We start from the raw sequence: 22,346 nt of genomic DNA, 5'->3' as shown, positions 1-22,346 counted from the left end.
CAGTGATGGAGTGCCCACAATTTCTGGTGGCAAGCTGTTCCATTGGTTGACTGCCCTCGCTGTTAGGAAGTTTCTCCTTAATTCCAGGTTGCTTCTCTCCTTGATTAGTTTCCAACCATTGTTTCCTGCCTTGCCTTCTGGTGCTTTGGAGAATATTATTATTATTATTATTATTTATTAGATTTCTATACCGCCCTTCTCCCGAAGGACTCAGGGCGGTGTACAGCCAAAATAAAAACAAACAAGACAATATACAATTAAAACAAGGATTAAAAAACTTATTACACAATTGGCCTAAGACTTTAAAAACGTTTAAAATTCTAAAAACCCATTAAAATTCATAATATAAATTTAAAAAACCAACAAAATTTAAGCCAGCCCCACACGAATAAATAAATGTGTTTTCAGTTCGCGGCGGAAGGTCCGAAGGTCAGATATTTGGCACAAACCGGGGGAAGTTCATTCCAGAGGGTAGGAGCCCCCACAGAGAAGGATCTTCCTCCTCCAGGCCAAACCTCATCCAAAGCAGTGGTGAGTTGCTACCGGTTCGCACCAGATTGGGCGAACCAGTAGCGGCAGCAGGGGGAGGCTCCGCCCACCCATTTGCACCCTTCACACCAGAGGTGGGTTTCAGCAGGTTCTGACCACTTCTGAAGAACCAGTAGTGGAAATTTGGAGTAGTTCAGAGAACCGGTTGTAAAAATTCTGACTGGCCCTGCCCCCATCTATTCTCTGCCTCCCAAGTCCCAGCTGATTGGGAGGAAATGGGGATTTTGCAGTATCCTTTCCCCAGAGTGGGATGGAAATGGGGATTTTGCAGTATCCTTCCCTTGCCACGCCCACCAAGCCATGCCACGCCCACCAAGCCACACCCACAGAACCGGTAGTAAAAAAAATTGAAACCCACTACTGCTTCACACACAAGCGAACCGGTGGTGACGGGATTTGGAATCTGCCCCTGATCCAAAGCCTCTAATTGTTCTCAGGATTTTTCCTTCCTTTTTGCCCTCCTGGGTCTCCTCTGGATGTCTGTGGTTTGTCACTGTCCTTCCTGAATGGCAGGACTCAGAAGTGGGTAGTGGTTTCAGGTCAGGGATGAAATCTAATTTTTTTTGCTACCGGTTCTGTGGGCGTGGCTTGGTGGGAGTTCATGTGACTGGGTGGGCGTGGCTATGTGATTGGGGGTCAAACAACAGAAACTCACTAGCAATGTCCTGCTGGAGCAGGGTTGGACTAGATGACCTCCAGGTCCCTTCCAGCCCTGGATTATCCTCTGAAGCTGCGTCTAATGCCAGGTTTGTACTCCTTCCTTCCTCTCTTCCTTTCTTCCTTTCTTTCTTGCCTCCTTTCTTTCTCTCTCTCTCTCAAAAATGAACCCCCCCACCACACACCCCGTTTCCTCTTCCAGGAGGCTTGCTGGACAAGGCAAAAAACGGGGTGGGGGAGAGTCTCTTTTTCCTCCCCAGAAGCCTGCTGGGAGGAAAAACGGACACACACACACACACACACCTGGTTTTTTGGCTAGCACACAGCTGACCTGCGCAATCATCAAAGGCTTTTTTTTTTACTTTTAAAGCATTTTTTTCTTCGGCTGAAAAAATGCTTAAAAAAAAAATACCCTCTGATGATCGCGCAGCTGAGCTGGGCATGGGCGGGTGGGGGGGCAGGGATTATTGCTACCGGTTCGCCGAACCACCCGCTGCCATCACTACCGAATCGCACGATCCGGTCCGATCTGGGAGCATTTCACCCCTGTTTCAGGTCTTCTCTCACGTTCGCCTTGTATTGGACTTCATTGTGTACTTTGCCCCTTGATCATCCCAGCCATGCAGTCTGGATCCTTGGGATGTTGTGACCAAGAAGACCACTTATCCCCTTAAGCGTAACTCACTCACCCTTGTATTAAATTTGTTTGGTGGGGATTAAACATCTTGATCGGTAAAGTTTCTCAATCCTCTGAAATTAACCGGAGAATGGTCACTTCCTGTAATCAACTCATGCAGCAGTTTGTCAAGAACATTCAAGGTATCGAAGGAGTAGAAAACACCTTGAGATCATCCTAGATAGAACAATCCTCTGTTGTAATCTACTGCCACAGTTGACCATCCAGCCACCAATTGAGCACCTCTTGAGAACTTACTCTATGTTCTAAGTCTGACCAGCACAGAATAGCAAGGAGCAGCACTATACTTCTTTTGATGTGGCCAGGGATCACTTGTTAAATGTTTATTTTGTGGCTGAATCACTCTTTGGGCTCCTGTGCAGCTTGGGATTCAGAATGATAGCCAGATGCTTTCCAGATGTGGTCTGCCAGTGCAGTTGTTGAGAAAACAGACTCATCAGTCATAAATTTGACAGAAGTGAAGCAGCAAACAATTTATTATAAGTTCTTGCAAGAGCAGGTGGCTAGCAAGTAGGCACACCAGTGGTGAAAATCTAAATTTTTGTACTACCGGTTCTGTGGGCATGGCTTGGTGGGCGTGATGTGGTTTGGTGGGAGTGGCAGGAGAAGGATACTGCAAAATCTCCATTCCTACCCCACTCTGGGACCAGCCAGAGGTGATATGTGCCGCTTCTCCGAACTACTCAAGATTTCCACTGCTGGATGAGCTGTTTGATATGATTGCAAAAATAAAACTTTTTTATGAAAAAAAAAAAGATTTCCACTGCTAGCTCTCTGAACTGCTCAACATTTCCGCTACTACCGGTTCTCCAGAACATGTCAGAACCTGCTGGATTTCACCCCTGGACCACACCCAAGAATAGATTTCAACAGCTTTTTATTCCCTCAACCTGAAGCACAATTCCCTCCCTTGCAGACCACTTTGACAAAGACTACAGGGTCAAATCTTCTCATTATCTTTTTTTTAATCATTTTATTGAATTTTTATACCGCCCTTCTCCCGAAGGACTCAGGGCGGTTTACAGCCAAGATAAAAACGACAACAATATACACATAAAATAATGAATTAAAAAACTTATTAAACAAATGGCTGAATTAAAACATTAAAATGATAGAACCCCATAAAATCATAAAATTATAACAAATATTAAAATATTAAAACTATTAAAATCCTATGCCAGTTCTGCGCGAATAAACAAACAGGTCTTCAGCTCGCGGCAGAAGGTCCGAAGGTCCGGAAGTTGACGAAGTCCAGGGGGAAGTTCGTTCCAAAGGGTGAGCCCTCCCACAGAGAAGGCCCTCCCCCTGGGGGCCGCCAGCCGACATTGCTTGGCGGATGGCACCCTAAGGAGTCCCTCTCTGTGCGAGCGTACAGGTTGGTGGGAGGCATTCGGTAACAGCAGGTGGTCCCGTAAGTACCCTGGCCCTAAGCCATGGAGCGCTTTAAAGGTAGTCACCAAAACCTTAAAGTGCACCCGAAAGACCACAGGTAGTCAGTGCAGTCTGCGCAGGAGTGGTGTTACATGGGAGCCACGTGCGGCTCCCTCTATCACCCGCGCAGCTGCATTCTGGACCAACTGGAGCCTCCGGGTGCTCTTCAAGGGGAGCCCCATGTAGAGAGCATTGCAGTAATCCAAGCGAGAGGTAACCAGAGCATGAGTGACCATGCATAAGGCATCCCGGTCAAGGAAGGGGCGCAACTGGCGGACCAGGCGAACCTGGTGAAAAGCTCTCCTGGAGACGGTCGTCAAATGATCTTCGAAAGACAACCGCCCATCCAGGAGGACGCCCAAGTTGCGCACCCTTTCCACTGGGGCCAGTGATTCACCCCCAACAGTCAGCCGCGGCTGCAGCTGACTGTACCAGGGTGCCGGCATCCACAGCCACTCCGTCTTGGAGGGATTGAGCTTGAGCCTGTTTCTCCCCATCCAGACCCGTACGGCTTCCAGACACTGGGACAGCACTTCGATAGCTTCGTTGGGATGGCCTGGGGTGGAAAAGTACAGCTGCGTGTCGTCAGCGTACAGTTGGTACCTCACCCCAAAGCCATTGATGATCTCACCCAGCGGCTTCATATAGATGTTGAACAGGAGAGGCGAGAGAATCGACCCCTGCGGCACCCCACATGTGAGGGGCCTCGCGGTCGATCTCTGCCCTCCTGCCAACACCGTCTGCGACCGGTCAGAGAGATAGGAGGAGAACCACCGATAAACGGTGCCTCCCACTCCCAAACTCCCTAACTGGTGCAGCAGGATACCATGGTCGATGGTATCAAAAGCCGCTGAGAGATCTAATAGGACCAGGGCAGAGGAATAACCCCTGTCCCTGGCCCTCCAGAGATCATCAACCAACGCGACTAAAGCCGTCTCCGTACTGTATCCGGGCCGGAAGCAGGACTGGAACGGGTCTAGATAGACAGATTCATCCAGGTATTGGGGTAATTGACATGCCACCACACTCTCAACAACTTTCGCCACAAAGCGAAGGTTGGAGACTGGACGATAATTTCCCAAAACAGCTGGGTAGCCTCGTGTCACCTCCTGCGTGGCCAGCACCAGCCAGGAGGGGCATGGGTCCAGTAAACATGGTAGCATTCAACCGCCCCAACAACCTGTCCATGTCCTCGGAAGTCACAGGGTCAAATCCATCCCAAACGGTCTCAACAAGACGAGTCTCCGACCTCTCACCTGGATCTACCCACTTTTGATCCAATCCATCCCGAAGCTGAACGATTTTATCATATAGATAACCACTAAACTCCTCGGCACGGCCCTGTAAGGGGTCATCCCACACCTCCTGATGAAGGAGGGAGCGGGTCACACGAAACAGGGCCGCCGGGCGGTTATCTGCCGACGCAATGAGGGAGGAAACATAGGAACGCTTCGCTTCCCTCAGTGCCACTAGGTAAGTCCTATTATAGGACTTAATTAGTGTCCGGTCAGCCTCGGAACGGCTGGATCTCCAGGCACTCTCTAGGTGTCTTCTCCGGCGTTTCATCTTCTCAGCCCCTCAGAAAACCAAGGAGCTGGTTGAGATCTGCGCCGGGTCAGAGGTCGCAAAGGCGCGACGCGGTCTAAAGCGCCAGTCGCGGCCAGTTCCCAGGCCGCAACTAGCTCTTCAGCCGTGCCGTGGGCCAGATCCTCAGGAAATGGCCCAAGCTCCGTCAGGAACCTCTCCGGGTCGATCAGGCGCCTGGGACGGAACCAACGTATCGGACCGCCTCTTCTCTCTATGAACTTCCCCAATGTTTGATCTGTCTTCCCATTTTTTGCCCGGTTCCTCTTTTTGTGGATTACTTTTGTCCCTTTTTAGGTTTATTTCTTAACCTACGTTTCCTGTTTCCTTACTATCCGAGGAGCATAAGCATAATAAATTGAGGCAAGCAATTAATTTCTCTGCTATATGCTAGACTGTGTGGCTAATCTGCTTACACAAGTTGGCTCGCTTATCAGAATAGGAGACCCTTCTTGTTTGCCAGTCTTTACCTTTTTGCCCTCAATGTCCCAATGTTCCACTGAACCTTTAAACACGCATCTCACCCAAGTTGCTTTCTTTGCAAAAACAACACTATCTCCATCGGTTTCTTACATAGTCACTTCATGCCTTTAATTTTTAAATTTTTATTTATTTATTTATTAAATTTATATCCTGCCCATCTCACTGCCATGCAATGCTGGGTAATATTTTTCCTACACAAATAGAGGGCTGCAGGTTTTTTCCTTGTTGAATTCCATCTTGCAGCTACTATCCATTATTCCAACTTCTTCAGTTCTCTTGTTATGGACCTCCAAGGTGTTTGTCCTCCTTCCTATTTCCTAGATCAGGGGTCTCCAACCTTGGTCCCTTTAAGACTTGTGGACTTCAACTCCCAGAGTCCCTCAGCCAGCAAAGCTGTCTGAGGGACTCTGGGAGTTGAAGTCCACAAGTCTTAAAGGGACCAAGGTTGGAGACCCCTGTCCTAGATTGGAGCCACTCAGTGCTTTCCACCTTCACACAGAGCCCGTGACCTATAACCAGCTCTGAACAGCAAGGAAGGAGAGCATCAATGGCCCTCTTTGCATGCACACGTAACCCTGCAGACTCTATTCTGACCACAGAGGAAGTGAAATCATGTATCCTCAAACCAAGAAGAAAGAGATCCCGTGCCCTGTACATCCTATGAGCTTTCATGTAGTACTGATATAGCTAGTTTAGCTAGAGAAACCCTGTGTCTTTGAAAAATATCCTTGCCCTAAAATTCTTGGAAGACTTATTGGTGATACCCTTATCAAGGGACTTGGTATCAGGCCAACAATTGTTTCTCTGCTAACTTCCTCTTCCTGTTCCTATTCCAGATAAATTAACTAGAAAGTTTGCATACTTCATTACCAGCCTTATCAGTTAAAGTCAGAAAGGTGAAGGCTTTAATATTTGAATCATAGAGTCGTAGGGCTGGAAGAACTTTGGAGGTCTTCTAGTTCCTGCTTAAGGCAGGAATCCTTATTATATCCTGGACAAATGGTTGTCCAGTCTATTGAAAACCTCCAGTGATGGTGTACCCACAACTCCGGGAGACAAGTTGTTCTGTGGATTAATCATTCTTACTCTTGGGAAATTCCTCCTTATTTCCAAATTGGATCTCCCTCTGATGAGATTCCACCCATTGCTCCTTGTCCTGTCCTGAGGTACTGAATTCAGTAAGGCATTTGACAAAAGTAGATCACAGCCTACTTCTTGAGAAAACAATGTGGAATGGATAATGTTATATGAATTGCAATCAATTGGAGCGCTGATTGTCAATGTTAAGGCAGGTGCCAGGCAGCTGAAATGTGTCATGTAACCGCAAGGGATATGTGCAGCTGTCGGAAGTTCAGAACCAGGTCATAAATAGGGGTGTGGGTGTCCATCATAACTTTGAACAGTCACTGGTCATTAAGTGAGGACTAGCCAGTGGTGGGATTCAAGTAATTTAACAACCGGTTCTCTGCCCTGATGATTTCTTCCAACAACCAGTTTGCCAAACTGCTCAGAAAGTTAACAGCCGGTTCTCCCGAAGTAGTGCGAACTGGCTGAATCCCACCGTTGGGACTAGCCATAGTAAAGTTTTCATCCAGCAAGATTCTGTCTCTTAGTGCGACCAAAGAAGGAACTAAACTTTGGCTGGATTGTTCTGTGTTGTTCTTGGGCTGCATCTCCAAGCAATCCCTGAGAGATCATAGAACATAGTATAACAGAGTTGGAAGGGACCTCAGAGGTCTTCTAGTCCAACCCCCTGCTTGAGCAGGAGACCCTATACCAGAGGTCTCCAACCTTGGCCACTTTAAGACTTGTGGACTTCAACTCCCAGAGTTGAAAGTTCAACTGGGAGTTGAAATCCACAAGTCTTAAAGTGACCAAGGTTGGAGGCCCCTGCCCTATACCATTTCAGACAAATTATTGTCCAGTCTCTTTTTGAAAGCCTCCAGTGATGGAACACCCACAACTTCTGAAGGCAAGCCATTCCATTGATTGATTACTCTCACCATTAGGAAATTTCTTCTTAGTTCTAGGTTGCTTCTCTCCTTGGTTAGTTTCCATCCATTTTTCTTGTTTTGCCTTCTGTTGCTTTGGAAAATAGTTTGACCCCTTCGTCTTATAGGAGCCCCTCACATATATTGGAATATGGCTTTCATGTCACCCCTTGCTCTTCTTTTTACTAGATTAGATACACCCAGTTCAGTGGTGGGATTTTTTACTACCGGTTCTGTGGGTGTGGCTTGGTGGGCGTGGCAGGGGAAAGGATACTGCAAAATCTCCATTTCCTCCCGATCAGCTGGGACTTGGAGATGGGGGTGGGACCAGTCAGAGGTGGTATTTACTGGTTCTCCGAACTACTCAAAATTTCCACTACCGGTTCTGCAGAACTGGTCAGAACCTGCTGAATACCACCTCTGACCCAGTTCCTGTAAACATTCTTCATATGTTTAGCCTCCAGCCCTCTAATCCAGTAGTGAAATCCAAATTTTTTTTATTACTGGTTCTGTGGGTGTGGCTTTGTGGGCGTGGCAGGGAATGATACTGCAAAATCTCCATTCCCACCCCACTCTAGGGGAAGGATATTGCAAAATCTCCATCCCAACCCCACTCTGGGGCTAGCCAGAGGTGGTATTTGCCAGTTCTCCGAACTGCTCAAAATTTCCGCTACCGGTTCTCCATAACCTGTCAGAACCGGCTGGATTTCATCCCTGCTCTAATCATCCTTATTGCCTTTCTCTGCAATCCAATTGGAACTGCAGCACCGCCTGTCTCCTGTTTCCAAGTCTGGAAGGAGACTAACTTCCGTAGCATCAAAAGAAGCAGAGAAGTCTAGGACAACCAGCTGAGAGTCATGCTTTCCTTGGGATCATCCATCGGCCCGTTAAGGGAATCCCAACCTGTAGCTGCCTTGAATCCAGGCCTGCCCACAAATTGAAAATAATTGAAAAGCCAACTCTGCTAAATTTATTGATCTATATTTCATATTTCTTAACCACTCATCTCCGTCAAAAGTTTTACTACAGCATTAGCTGAACATAGCGTTTCTGAAATCATACATACATATCAAACTGAGAAAGATGAAAGACAACTGCAGGTTTATGATTGTTGTTGTTGTTAGTTGCGAAGTCGTGTCTGACCCATCGCGACCCCATGGACAAAGTTCCTCCAGGCCTTCCTGTCCTCTATCATCCTCTGGAGTCCATTGAAGCTCACACCGACTGCTTCAGTGATACCATCCAGCCACCTCCTTCTCTGTCGTCCCCTTCTTCTTTTGCCCTCCATCCTTCCCAGCATGAGGCTCTTCTCCACTGAGTCCTTCTTTCTCATTAGGTGGCCAAAGATTTATGATAGGTGTATTCATAATGAAAAGGCAATGATAATATTTTTAGCTTTTGACAATTTGGAATGGACCTTCCTTTTAGAGACAAAATGAAAACAGCAGTATATATATACTACTGGCAGTATATATATACATACACACTCACACACATACACACTCTCTCTCTCTCACACACACACACACACTCCAGCTGGGTTTTTCTGAAGGAATCAGCTTACCAAGATACATGTTGATAGTGGTAAGAACAAATTTTTCCCAGTATTGGAAAAGTAAATCCTTGCCCACAATACCAGAGCAAAATCAGAAAAAAAAATTCAACAATGACAAACCTGACCGTGTATATTGGTAACAGAATTCTAACCAAGTTAAGTGACTCTTGCCTTGGCAAGTTGAAACATTTTGCATGGAGCTTCTCAGAAAAAGACACAGGAGACACAAGAAGGAAAAGAGCCAACGATTTAATGTAAGGGTCCCCAACCTTGGCAACTTTAAAGACTTGTGGACTTCAACCCCCAGCCAGGAAAGGTTTAATGCATACAAGCAATAACCTTCACCTTTAAGGAAAAACACAAATAATCGGAGTATCGATTGGGAACAATGGCAGGGGAAGGAACAAATGTGCTCTTCAAAGCATTTCCTTATATTGCGTTTGAATTCGATTTCCTACGTTGCTTAAAGCAGGGATCTTCAACCTTGGCAACTTTAAGCCTGGGGGACTTAAATTCCCAGAATTCCCCAGCCAGCAAAGCATCTATACTATAGTTTCATATTATAGATATAATGTAATATATTTTATATTATAGTTTTATACAATGTAAGCCGCCCTGAGTCTTCGGAGAAGGGCGGGATATAAATTCAAATTTAAAAAAAATATTACCGACTGCATCTAATAAAATATCCCCGCACTCAACGGAGGAGCTGAACTGGCTGCGAGAGGCGGCCAAATCAGGAGAAGGTCCCGCCGTGGCCACGCGTGGGGGGCAGGAGCCCCGCGTCCACTTCCCGCTGCCCGGAAGGGGGTCCGGGCAGGGGACATCTGGACACGCGAGCCAGGCAGCCCATCCCGCGTGGAATTCCCTGGACTGGGGCAGCCCGCTCGCCCCGATCCTGCGCTCGAGGGGGCTCAGCTGATGGGGCGAGCCTAGATCCCAGGGGGAATTTGGCCCAGCGAGGAGGAAGGCAGGACGGAACCGATTCCCGTGGCCGCGGGCGGGGTTTGATCTCAGCCTGGAAGAGGCCGAGCTCGGGGGCTGCGCACGGGAGATAGGCTGCAGCTGGGCGGGGAGGCTCTACCAAGCTAGCCCGCGCCGCTTCCTCCTCCTCCGGGCCAGTCCAGCCGGAGGCGCGGACTCTGCCGGACTAGCTACTCTTCGTGCCGCCTTCCAGGGCGGGGCGGGGGCTGCTCCTGCCTGCCTGCCTGCCTGCTCCGCCCTCGTGCCGGCTCCCGCCTCAGCGCCGACCGAGCACGGGGAGCGGAGCTGCACCTGCAGCGGCTCAGGTAGGGCTGCAGAGGCGCCGCCGGATTCGCGGGGGCGCCGGTTGACGGGCTGGGCCCTCCCGTGGGGGGCTGGCAGGCTGAGGAGCGGGGCATCCGAGGGGCGCAGCCGCCAAAACGGCGAGGAAGGGGAGAAGCCCGGGAGGGCGGTACGTCCCAGCCTTCTAACGGCCCTGCCTGCCTGTGCGCGTGGGTGGCGTGGTCGTGGAATCCCCGGAGGCCAACTGGCGCAGAGGCTCGGCGGCGGCGGCGACCGCCTCCTCCTCCTCCTCCTCTCTCGCCGCCGCCGGGCCTCTTTCTGGACCTGCCGTTCTGCGTGGCATTAGGCGCCCCGGGCTCCCTGCTGGCGATCCCGGCACAAGCTGGCCGGCGAAGCTGTTCCCCGCGCGGCGTCCTGGTTGCGGCTCCACGGCCGGCTGCAGGTGGAGGTGGGCGCCGGAAGGGAGGATCTTGGGAGATGGCCGGGGCTCCGCATCCCGTGGTCGTTGGAGGGTCTCCTGGGGCGGCGGCTCCCTCCCCGACCGCAGCCCGCTCCCCATCCCCGCGGCCGCCTGGGGCGTCTAGAGCTGCCCTCCCTGCGCCACCTGGGCAGCGCCCGGGGGTGGGGTGGGATGGGATGGGATGGGATTGGGTGGGGGGCGCCTGAGCTTGCTTCCTTGGCCTGGCCGGGTCTGAATCGGCTTCGCTGGCCGGAGGGATTTGCTTTTGCTGAGCCATTCAAATGTCTTCGAGGACGCGCAGGAGCCGCGGCTTTCCCCCTCCCTTCCTCGGTGGACGGATGCTCAGCATCTCCATCGCCCACCTGCTCGACCGGTTAACCCGAGAGCTGATGACTTTTACCCAGGTGAACCAGCAGCTCCCGAGCCGGCCTTAGCCGTTCTGGGCTAGCGTGGGGCGGAGGCGGCGGGGGGGGGGGAGGACCGGGGTCCATATAGGCAAGCGGTATAAGCAAGCTTGGAGCCGGTTCTGCGGCTCTCTGGGCCCGGGGAAGTCTGCTTTGCTTCCCCCTTTTCTTCCTCTTTTCCTCTTGGCCGAGTAGAAACGCCGCCCGAGGGGAAGGCTCTTCTCCGCTGCGGGCTGAAGCGTTGTACCGCAATGTGGGGCAAGGAGTCCTGCACCTGCCCTTCTTTGGCTGCTTTTGGCCAAGGTGGAACTGGCTTTTGGGGCTGCAAGTCTAGGTCTGGAGGAGAGTCCCTGGGCAGCTGTGAACATGGTGGCAACATGGGGTGATTTCTGAAAATCTGGAGCGGATTTAACAGACAATTTGCCTTATGGTGATTCATCTATAGCAGGGGTCTCCAATCTTGGTCCCTTTAAGACTTGTGGACTTCAACTCCCAGAATTCCTCAGCCAGCTTTGCTGGCTGAGGGACTCTGGGAGTTGAAGTCCACAAGTCTTAAAGGGACCAAGGTTGGAGACCTCGGATCAATAGAGTATATCAGGTGCTCCATCATTGGAGCTTTTCAACAATAGACTGGAGAACCTTTATTTATTTATTTATTGGGATGGTATAAGTTCTCCTGCCTTGGGGAGGGGGTTTGGACTAGAAGATCTCTGAGGTCCCTTCCAGCTCTGTGATTCTATGTTCTATATGGCTCAACACTCAATATGCTAAACCCGCTTAACAAAACCTGTTTAATCAGCATGGGTACCCAAATAAACAAATAGCAATAGCCCTCAGACTTATATACTGCTTCCCAGTGCTTTTACAGCCTTCTAAGTGGTTTACAACGTCAACCTCTTTCCCACAACAATCTGGGTCCTCATTTTACCGACCTCAGAAGGATGGATGGCTGAGTCAGCCTTGAGCCTGGTGACATTCAAATTGCCAAATTGCAGGCAAATCGCGTCAGGCCCAGTTCACACAAGAGGTTAAGAGAGGCAAGCAGTAGGTTGCCATAGCAGATGTGAGCCCAACTCTTCCCAGCCCCACTTTGAACCTTCTCTGGGTGTGGGGCAGAGATGGAGTCTTTGCTTCACAGACTGGCTACTTGCTTATAGGTCGTGCTTGGACTGATGGCCATAATTGGGGGTCCAAATTTCTGTTGCTAAGTCAGACAGTGGTTAACTGATCTTATAACCTTTTTGTTGTGGCTGACAGTTGTTAACTGAATCACTGCAGGCGTTAAGTGAATCACGTGGTCATTGAGTGAACCCAGCTTCCCCCATGAGATTGTGCTTGTTGGAAACTGGATGCGAAGCTCGCCTATGGCAGTCATGTGACCTCAGGAGACTGCAACCATCCAAAACGTATGCCCGTTGCCCAGTGCCCAGATTTTGATCCTTGGTGACCGCGGGGAGGGTATAACCTTCATAACTGTGAGGAGTACCGGTCATAAGTCATTTCATTCAGTGCCATTTTTTCCCCGAAGGCCATCACTCTGCTAAACAAATAATTCCCTCAACACTGTCAGACTATTTACTGAATCTGTACTACTATTAATCGTTTCATAGTTCCCATCACCAATCTCTTTCCACTTATGACTGTATGACTATAACTTGTTGCTGGCAATCCTTATGATTTATATTGATATATTGATCATCAATTGTGTTGTAAATGTTGTACCTTGATGAACGTATCTTTTCTTTTATGTACACTGAGAGCATATGCACCAAGACAAATTCCTTGTGTGTCCAATCACACTTGGCCAATAAAAATTCTATTCTATTCTATTCTATTCTATTGTAACTTTGAACGGTCACTAAATGCATGGTTGCAGGTCAAGGACTACCTGTACATGGGGCAAAGCCATCATGTAGCTTGTTTGTCCTCAGTTTAGAATGCTGTGCCCACCCAGCCAGTGGGATGTGCAGATAGTGGCGTATTGCATCTATCAGTCAGGCATTATCAGTTGGCTTGGCATTATGTGCATGTTCACCTTTGGCTACACATGGACCTCGTCTGGGCTGAGCATATGAAGGTGCTAAGCTTCCCGGAGGACCACTCTCTTCTCCCCCCTCACTGCAAGGGGCCAAATAGGCAAAGTTCAGAGGGGCAGGAATGAGCCATGGGCCCTGCACTGAACGGGTGAATGTGGTCTATCAGGGCTGGTTGGTCTCCTGGGCATTCAGCTTGAAGAGGAGATCTGGAGACCTGGAGATAGGACCCGAAAGGGTGCAGGAACTTGGTGCTGCTCAGCATTGCAGGGGTGCATTTCCTGGGCACCAACCTATCTCCTCCAGGCACTTCAGAGCCTCCCTTCAACCAGAGGGAAGATTGGCATCTTCCAATACTTGAAGGGTTGTCACAGGGGAGAGGAGGTCGATTGATTCACAGCATCTGAGGGCAAGACAAGAGGCAAGAGCAGGGATCTCCAACCTTAGAGCAGGGATCTCCAACCTTGCAACTTTAAGACTTGTGGACTTCAACTTCCAGAATTCCTCAGCCAGCTTTGCTGGGTGAGGACCTCTGGGAGTTGAAGTCCACAAGTCTTAAAGTTGGAAGGTTGGAGACCCCTGCCTTAGAGGAAGATTCAACTTGGAAATAAGGAGGAATTTCCTGGCAGTGAGAACGATGCATCAGTGGAACAATCTGTCTCCCAAAGTTGTGGGTGCTCCATCACTGGAGGTTTCCAAGGAAAGATTGGACAGCCATCTGTCCAGGATGCTACAAGGACTTCTGCCTGGAGCAGGGAGTTGTACTAGAAAACCAAAGCTGGCTGAGGAATTCTGGGAGTTGAAGTCCACAAGTCTTAAAAGTTGCTAAGGTTGGAGACCCCTGGACTAGAAGACCTCCAAGGTTCCCTCCCTCCCCAATCTTAATGATTCTTTGAGTCAATCCACCTGCTATTCCAGCTGCCCAATTTCCCACCAACTTCCCTTGGACAGATTTCCTGTGCAGGTGGAGAAAAGGGGGAGGGAAGCTGCCCCTCCCTTCTGAGACCTTCTGAGACATTTGTGGAACCTAGAACTTAAGATCTTCGGGGTGCCTTCATGGCTCTGTCTGCTGTCTCCACTAACAATAAAGAGGAAACACAACAGAGTTGAGAGGCCCTTTGCCAGTTTAGAATAGAATAGAATAGAATTTTTTATTGGCCAAATGTGATTGGACACACAAGGAATTTGTCTTGGTGCAGATGCTCTCAGTGTACATAAAAGAAAAGATACATTCGTTAAGAATCATGAATAGAATAGAATAGAATAGAATAGAATAGAATAGAATAGAATAGAATAGAATAGAATAGAATAGAATAGAATAGAATAGAATAGAATTTTTATTGGCCAAGTGTGATTGGACACACAAGGAATTTGTCTTGGTGCAGATGCTCTCAGTGTACATAAAAGAAAAGATACATTTGTTAAGAATCATGAATAGAATAGAATAGAATAGAATAGAATAGAATAGAATAGAATAGAATAGAATTTTTTATTGGCCAAATGTGATTGGACACACAAGGAATTTGTCTTGGTGCAGATGCTCTCAGTGTACATAAAAGGAAAAGATACCTTCATCAAGGTACAACATTTACAACACAAATGATGGTCATAGGGTACAAATAAGTGAGTCCCGATTGGCCATAATGGGCTTAGAGACAGAGGTGCCAACTCTTCTCTCTGGCTAGAAGAGGAGAGATTCATGTTTTCTGGGACTCGAATAGAATAGAATAGAATTTTTTATTGGCCAAGTGTGATTGGACACACAAGGAATTTGTCTTGGTGCATATGCTCTCAATGTACATAAAAGGAAAAGATACCTTCATCAAGGTACAACATTTACAATACAAATGATGGTCAATATATCAATATAAATCATAAGGATTACAAGTGACTAAGTTACAGTCATACAGTCATAAGTGGAAAGAGATGGGTGATGGGAACGATGAGAAGATTAACAGTAGTGCAGATTTAGTAAATAGTTTGACAGTGTTGAGGGAATTATTTGTTTAGCAGAGTGATGGCCTTCGGGAAAAAACTGTTCTTGTGTCTAGTTGTTCTGGTGTGCAGTGCTCTATAGCGTCGTTTTGAGGGTAGGAGTTGAAACAGTTTATGTCCAGGATGCGAGGGGTCTGTAAATATTTTCACGGCCCTCTTCTTGATTCGTGCAGTATACAGGTCCTCAATGGAAGGCAGGTTGGTAGCCATTATTTTTTCTGCAGTTCTAATTATCCTCTGAAGTCTGTGTTTTTCTTGTTGGGTTGCAGAACCGAACCAGACAGTTATGGAGGTGCAAATGACAGACTCAATAATTCCCCTGTAGAACTGGATCAGCAGCTCCTTAACTCCTTTAATACCAGTTCCAGTAAAAAGCAAGGCCTTTGCTGGGCCACGTGCCACCCGCAAGGTTGAAATTGCAAGGACTAGTTCATCGAAACAGCGGAAAGGCTTTCATGAGTCCTCCGGGAGAAGGGCGGTATAAAAATCGAAATAAATAAAATAAATGACGGAAACAGTTTTCAACAGGTGCAGTGATAGGCTGCCTCGTGTGGTCCCCTTCCTTGCCGGCAGTCTTCAAACATAGCTGCCTGTCCAAAATGCACCAAGAAGGGTGTGGACTCAGTGACCTTTTGAGATCCCTTCTAAATCTGTGATGCTGGGCAGCTGCTTTCCCTGGTGTTGTTTCAAAAGTTTGCTTAAGCTGTCATAGTTCTGCCTTGATTGTGATTCCTTCCTTCCTGCATAGGTTGTAGCAAAACAGGAAATGCTCTTTTCTTCATATTTCAGCAAAACCTGATCACGTTGCCCGGCTAGTGATACTGCGTACAAAAGACTTAACTTTCTTGAGCCCATCGGTAAATGACGAAAACGCATTATTTTCATCTCAGCAAGGATGGCCTTGGTCCAAAGCATCTATACAGTTTACCTTTTCTCAGGCCCGTGAGAACCAAACAGCAACATGAGCACATTTAATAAAAGAAATGACAAACTCTGGGTTGACCACAGAAAGAAAGTGCCCTTAGATTGGCCACCCTCTGTTTCCTCCTAAAAGTTTATGGTAGCTTGACAGCTCAGCCACCCTCTTCCATTGCTGGTTCAACTTCTCGGATTATTATTGGAGAGCCCACATGTGCAAAAAAACAAAAAAACAAAACAAAACCAAGCTTGGGGTGCTGCCTGTTGTATTCAGCTGGTTGGCAACAAAAAAAAGCCAAAAATGATGCCAAGCAGAATTGGGAATTGACAGAAACCGTGCTAATCAGGTATTGTTTTTGCAAGCATGTCTACACTACACTGGCGTTTTTCAGTCTTGGCCATTTCAAAATGGGTGGACTTCAACTTCCAGAATTCCTCAGCCAGCATGGTTAAGAGCCGTGGAATGCAGCACTGCAGGCTAACTCTGCCCACAGCCTGGAGTTTGATCCTGACCTATTCAGGGTTGACCCAGCCTCCCATCCTTCCGAGGTCAGTAAAAGGAGGAGCCAGATTGTTGGGGATAATGTGTGACATTGTAAGCCAGGGGTGTCAAACTTGATTTCATTGAGGGTTGCAATTTGCGGGGGGGTGGGGTGGGGGGTGGCCAGGATGGGTGTGGCCAGCTTGATGTCACTCATGTTGGCGCCAGTGGTGGCCCAAGCGCTCTGCCAGTGAAAACGGGCTCCCAAGCTCCATTTTCAGCTGCAACGGCCTCCTGCAACCCTCTGCCAGCAAAAATGGAGTGGCAGAGACACCGTGGGCTGCTTGCGAGCTCCGTTTTTGCTGGCAGAGACACCGTGGGCTGGTCCTTCACTATTTCCAGGGTGGCCACATCTAATCACAGCGTGGGCCAGATCCGGCTCCCGGGCCTTAGTTTTGACATTCCTTGTTGTAAACTGTTCAGAGAGTGCTGTAAAGTTTTATGGAGTGGTAGATAAGTCTTAAGTACTATTACTATTGTCAAGTTACTAAGGCTGAGAAATACTGTACTACGCAGTCAACAGCAAAACAATAATCATATATAATCTACTCAATCCGTAAAATCACTCTCGGAATTTCTCCCAAGATTTCGTTCCAGCCCAAATCCAAATATTCTGAGCTTTTCTTCTGCAATACCTTAGGCTATCTGAAATTATTTGGCAGAAGTTCCAGAGTGCAATGTTTATTTGGGGATTTGAAAGCAAACCAGGAGTGAAATGCTCCCGGTTTGGACTGGGTCGGTCGATCCGGTAGCAATGGCGGCAGGTGGTTCAGAGAACCGGTAGCAAAATTCCCTCCCCTCCCCCATGCCCAGCTGAGGTGACTGATTGTCAGAGCTTTTTTTTTTACTTTTAAAAGCATTTTTTAAAAGGTAAAAAAGTTGAAGGCTGCTAGGCAAAAAATGGGGGGTGGGGGTTCGTTTGAGAGAGAGAGGGAGAGAGAGAGAGAGAGAGAGAAAGAAAGAAAGAAAGAAAAGAAAGAAAGAAAGAGGGAGGGAACAGGAGGGGAAGGAAGGACTACAAACTTGGCACTAGACGCAGCTTCAGAGGATAATCCAGGGCTGGAAGGGATCTGGAGGTCATCTAGTCCAACCCTTCTCCAGCAGGACATTGTTAGTGAGTTTCTGTCTTTTGATCCCCCAGTCACATAGCCACGCCCACCAAACCACACCCACAGAACTGGTAGGAAAGAAATTTAGATTTCACCACTGAAGCAAACCTATGTTTTGTTTTGTGCGCATGGCTGGTTTCTGTATCACTGAGACATCCTGAACCTGGCACTTCCGGGGTTTTGGAGTGTTAACTTGGTTTAAATTGGTTTTATCCTGGCTTTGCAAAGAGGAGGTTCTTCTTGCTCACACGGGGTCATTTCAGTTTCAGTACTAGAGGAACAGGATTTTTATGCGCCGTTCTCCTCCAGAAAAATAGCTAAGCTCATGTTTTCCTAACAGTTTCCTCGTGTATTCTTTTTTCCCCCCAAATGGACAAATGCAATGGGATGATATGATTATAGAAATATGACTTCTATTTTCCAGTATAGCGTAATATTTCTATAATCGCCTAATCCCATTGCATTTTGTCCATTTGGGGGGGGGGAAAGTTTTTGCAATCTAAAGCTTCTGAGTGTCTTGGACAACGTGTATAATGGAGATGGACTGAATATTGATCCATTGGTTGGAATAGAAATTGACTGACTGGACTGCCATCCAAGCCTGACAGTGAACTGTAAACAATGGGGAGAATGTGACTAAATCATCTTTTTTAAAAAGGTGATTGTTTTGCTTGACTAGATTTATTTATTTATTTATTTATTTATCAAACTTCTATACCGCCCTTCTCCCGAAGGACTCAGGGCGGTGTACAGCCTTCATTTAAAACAATTAATATACATATTAAAATAACAATTTAAAAAGCTTATTCAATAAAAGGCCAAATTAAAACCGTCGATTGACCATAAAAATACCCAATAAAATTACCATTAAAAGTTTAAAATTTAAATTTAGAATTTAAAAATCAGGCCAGTCCCGCTTGTATAAATAAATAAGTTTTCAGTTCCCGGCGGAAGGTCCGAAGGTCAGGCAATTGGCGTAAACCGGGGGGAAGTTCATTCCAGAGAGTAGGTGCTCCCACAGAAGGACCTTCCTGGGGCCGCCAGCCGACACTGCTTGGCGGACGGCACCCTGAGAAGACCCTCTCTGTGAGAGCGTACGGGTCGGTGGGAGGCATGTGGAAACAGCAGGCGGTCCCATAAGTACCCGGGCCCTAAGCCATGGAGCGCTTTGAAGGTGGTAACCAAAACCTTGAAGCGCACCCGGAAGACCACAGGTAGCCAGTGCAGACTGCGCAGGAGTGGTGTTACCCGGGAGCAACGCGGTGCTCCCTCAATCACCCGCGCAGCTGCATTCTGGACTAACTGCAGTCTCCGGGTACACTTCAGGGGTAGCCCCATGTAGAGAGCATTGCAATAATCCAGTCGAGAAGTGACGAGAGCATGAGTGACCGTGCATAAGGCATCCCAGTCAAGAAAGGGGCGCAACTGGCGGACCAGGCGGACCTGGTAAAAAACTCTCCTGGAAACGGCCGTCAAGTGATCTTCAAACGACAGCCATTCATCCAGGAGAACGCCCAAGTTGCGCACCCTTTCCTTTGGGGCCAGTGACTCGCCCCCAACAGTCAGCTGACTGTACCGGGATGCCGGCATCCACAGCCACTCCGTCTTGGATGGATTGAGTCTGAGTCTGTTTCTCCCCATCCAGACCCGTACGGCCTCCAAACAACTCATAAGCTCATAAATCCAGCAAACTTTGCCCACGTTCTAGATTCAGAGGCAGTGAAGTCTCTGCTGCTGGCAAAGTTCACGAGGCAAACCAGGAAGAGTTGCCCAGGTCAGGAGGGCACAGGCTGCTGGAACTGGCTGCTGTTTCAACACCAGGCATCACTCGGGCACAACCTGGCTAGGAAAAGCGTGGTGGGTGCCGATCAGCCGGAGCCCCCCTCGGCTTCTGCAAGGTGCATCTCGGGAGTTTCTGCGTGCTCTGGTACCCATCCTCCCCTCGGAGTCCCAGGTTCAAATCTTGAGCTTTGATTTGCCACCAAGCTAGCTAGGTTTGCTTTGTGCTCAGTGTTCTGCTGTGTGGTTTGATTGCTAAGATCTGTTGACCTAGGATAGGATTGGAATGCAGTAAGGAGGGGAAAATTGGAGGCTGAAACTGTTCCTTGCTTGTGAATCAGGAGAAAGCAAAGTCCGATTCCTTCTGAACAATCCAAATTGCGTTTTGTAGAATGCAGCTCTAGTTTGCGTCTTGCGTTCAAGAGTCCTTTTCCTGTGGATTAAGCTAGTTTGAGCTCTGAAGTCAGAGCGACAGATTTAAGCCACCCGAGTGAAGGGGCAGGGATTGGGCCAGAAGTTATCATTCTAAGCAGCAGTTTATGAAAAATAATTCAATTACTGTCTACATGTTTAAAATAGCAGCAGCGACTTAAATACCCCAAGGAAACACTCTTATATTTCCATAAAAATACCGGTAATATTTTGCAGCATTTTTTTTTTTTTTTGCCAGAGCTCACACAATCCTAAATGAGAGGTCTGGTCTCTCAAACGAGGAGATGGTGAGTTCTAGTCCTGCCTTAGTCATGAAAGCCGGCTGGGTGACTTTGGGCCAGTCGCTCCCTCTCAGCCCAAATCACTTCACCGGATTGTTGTGGTGGTGGTTAAAATAGGAGGAGGAGGGCGTGTTGGGATATGTTTGCCACCTATTGTATATAAGAAACAATAAAGGCAGGATATTAAATGCCTGTGCAGGTATGCAGGTGTCTGGTGGTGTTTTAGGTGCCCCCAGCAAAAATCACAACCAAATGAAGATTTCAGAGTTCAGGAATAGCAGCATGTCTACAGTTAGGAGAACCAGTTTGGTTTAGTGCAGGGGTGTCAAACTCAATTTCGTTGAGGGCCACATCAGGGCTGTGGTTGACCTCAGGGGCTGGGGGGTGGGCATGGACGTGGCCGACTGGGTGGACGTGACCAGCTTGATGCCACTCCCCAAGCTGCTGGCATATTTCGTCTTCACATTGGGTAAACCGGTCCAAAGCCACGCTGGCCCAATCTTTCTTCTTTGCATTAGGTAGACCAGGATGGTCCTACGGGACAGATCCGACCACATTGCTGGCTGGATTTGGCCTGCGGCCTTGAGTTTGACGCACCTGATATAGGGGTTAAGGCAGAAGGATAGAAACTAGGAGTCTGTGAGTTCTATTCCATCTTAGCCACGAAAGCTGGTTGGTTGACCTTGGACGAGTCACTCTCTCAACCCAATTCGCGGGATTATCGTTGTGGGTGGAAAAGGAGGAAGATACATTGGATAGGTTTGCTGCCTTAAATTATTTGTAAAAATAATAAATACAGAGTAGAATAGAATAGAATAGAATAGAATTTTTTATTGGCCAAGTGTGATTGGACACACAAGGAATTTGTCTTGGTGCAGTGTACATAAAAGAAAAGATACCTTCATCAAGGTACAACATTTACAACACAAATGATGGTCATAGGGTACAAATTTAACACTCAATGATACAACACTTAATGATAATCATAGGGTACAAATAAGTGCTGGAGAAGCTCCCACACAGTCCTCAGGTCTCCAGTAGGGATCAGATCCAGTAGGTCACCCTTCGGGATGGTGCCTTTTCTTGACTTTGCCAGCCAGCCCCAACTCCAGCTCCGTGGGCTGTGATCCACCTGCCCATATGGGAGTTGTAGTTCAAGATACATCTGTAAAGAGCGCCTGGTGGGGAAGGTTGACTTCTGTGCCAGGATCCTTGCCTGACCTTGAGTGGGCCTCCTGGTCAGTCTTTGATGTTTTACCTTTGCTCCCCTTCTCTATGGCAGGATGGCGCTTCACCGCAGCCAGAAGCTGAACCTGCTGCGACTTGCGGTCCTCCTGACAGTGGCACTGGCTGGCATCAAGTTCTTCTTCCGGGACAGGTTGGTGCTGGGCGTTGAAGGGCACAGACTTTTCCTGCAGCCTCTGCAGTGCTCTGGGCGGGATGAATTTTATCAGGCTTTTATACTTCATATTTTGTATTTTTAATCTCTTGTGGATTTTTTTTTAAATTAAAATGAGATGTGAATGTGCCATAATTTTTTTTTAAAAACCTCTTGGATTTGGGTCTGCATAACGTTGGGGAGGTCCTAAGGATCCTTCCAACCTAGAACCAAGGAGAAATTTCCCAACGGTGAGAACAATTAACCAGAAGTTGCCTTCAGAAATTGTGGGTGCCCCATCACTGGAGGCTTTCAAAAGGAGACTGGACTGCCAACTGTCAAGAATAGAATAGAAATAGAAATTAGAAAAAGTGACATGACCACTTTTTACACTTGCAACCGCTGCAGCATCCCCAATGCTCAAGGCGTCACAATTCAGAGGCTGGCAATTTATGACGGTCTCAGTGTCATGTGTCATGTGGATCACCTTTTGTGACCTCTGACAAAGTCAACGGGGAAGCCAGATCCACTTAACAACCGTATTAGTAACTTAACAACTGCAGTGGCTCACTTAACAACTGTCGTGTCCCACTCCTCCGCTGACAGCTGGGTCAGGGAAATCCGAATCAGGCTTGCCTCTGCAGCTCTGCCCAAAGTCCTAGCAAAGTCCTCAGAGCAGGCAGGAGACCAGAAAGTGACTTCAGCAAGATAAGTTTGACTTTTGCCTGACTCAGAGACTGCCAGAAAGTAGATCCTTTATATAGGCCATGGGGTGTGGCTCCATGACTCAGCACTCATTAAGG

At 48.0% G+C, this 22,346-nt stretch overlaps 1 protein-coding gene across 4 annotated transcripts in view; it reads left to right on the top strand.

Moving 5' to 3' along the window:
* The first annotated feature begins 10,087 nt into the window (after positions 1-10,087).
* Positions 10,088-22,346, top strand: part of LOC131185020 (hexosaminidase D-like) — a 52,898-nt gene continuing 40,639 nt past the window's right edge. For 3 of the 4 annotated variants that reach the window (XM_058157057.1, XM_058157056.1, XM_058157054.1), the window contains exons 1-2: positions 10,088-10,236; positions 21,448-21,543. In XM_058157057.1, coding sequence (XP_058013040.1) covers positions 21,449-21,543 — 95 coding nt within the window. In that variant the 5' untranslated portion in view covers positions 10,088-10,236; position 21,448. Of the gene's footprint in view, positions 10,237-10,580; positions 10,662-21,447; positions 21,544-22,346 lie in introns of those variants that run through there. The other variant, XM_058157055.1, reaches the window with a different exon arrangement.

Source organism: Ahaetulla prasina, chromosome 14 (genome assembly GCF_028640845.1).
Source record: "Ahaetulla prasina isolate Xishuangbanna chromosome 14, ASM2864084v1, whole genome shotgun sequence".
In the NCBI taxonomy this organism is placed as follows: domain Eukaryota; kingdom Metazoa; phylum Chordata; class Lepidosauria; order Squamata; family Colubridae; genus Ahaetulla; species Ahaetulla prasina.
This window is presented reverse-complemented; position numbering and strand designations above follow the sequence as displayed.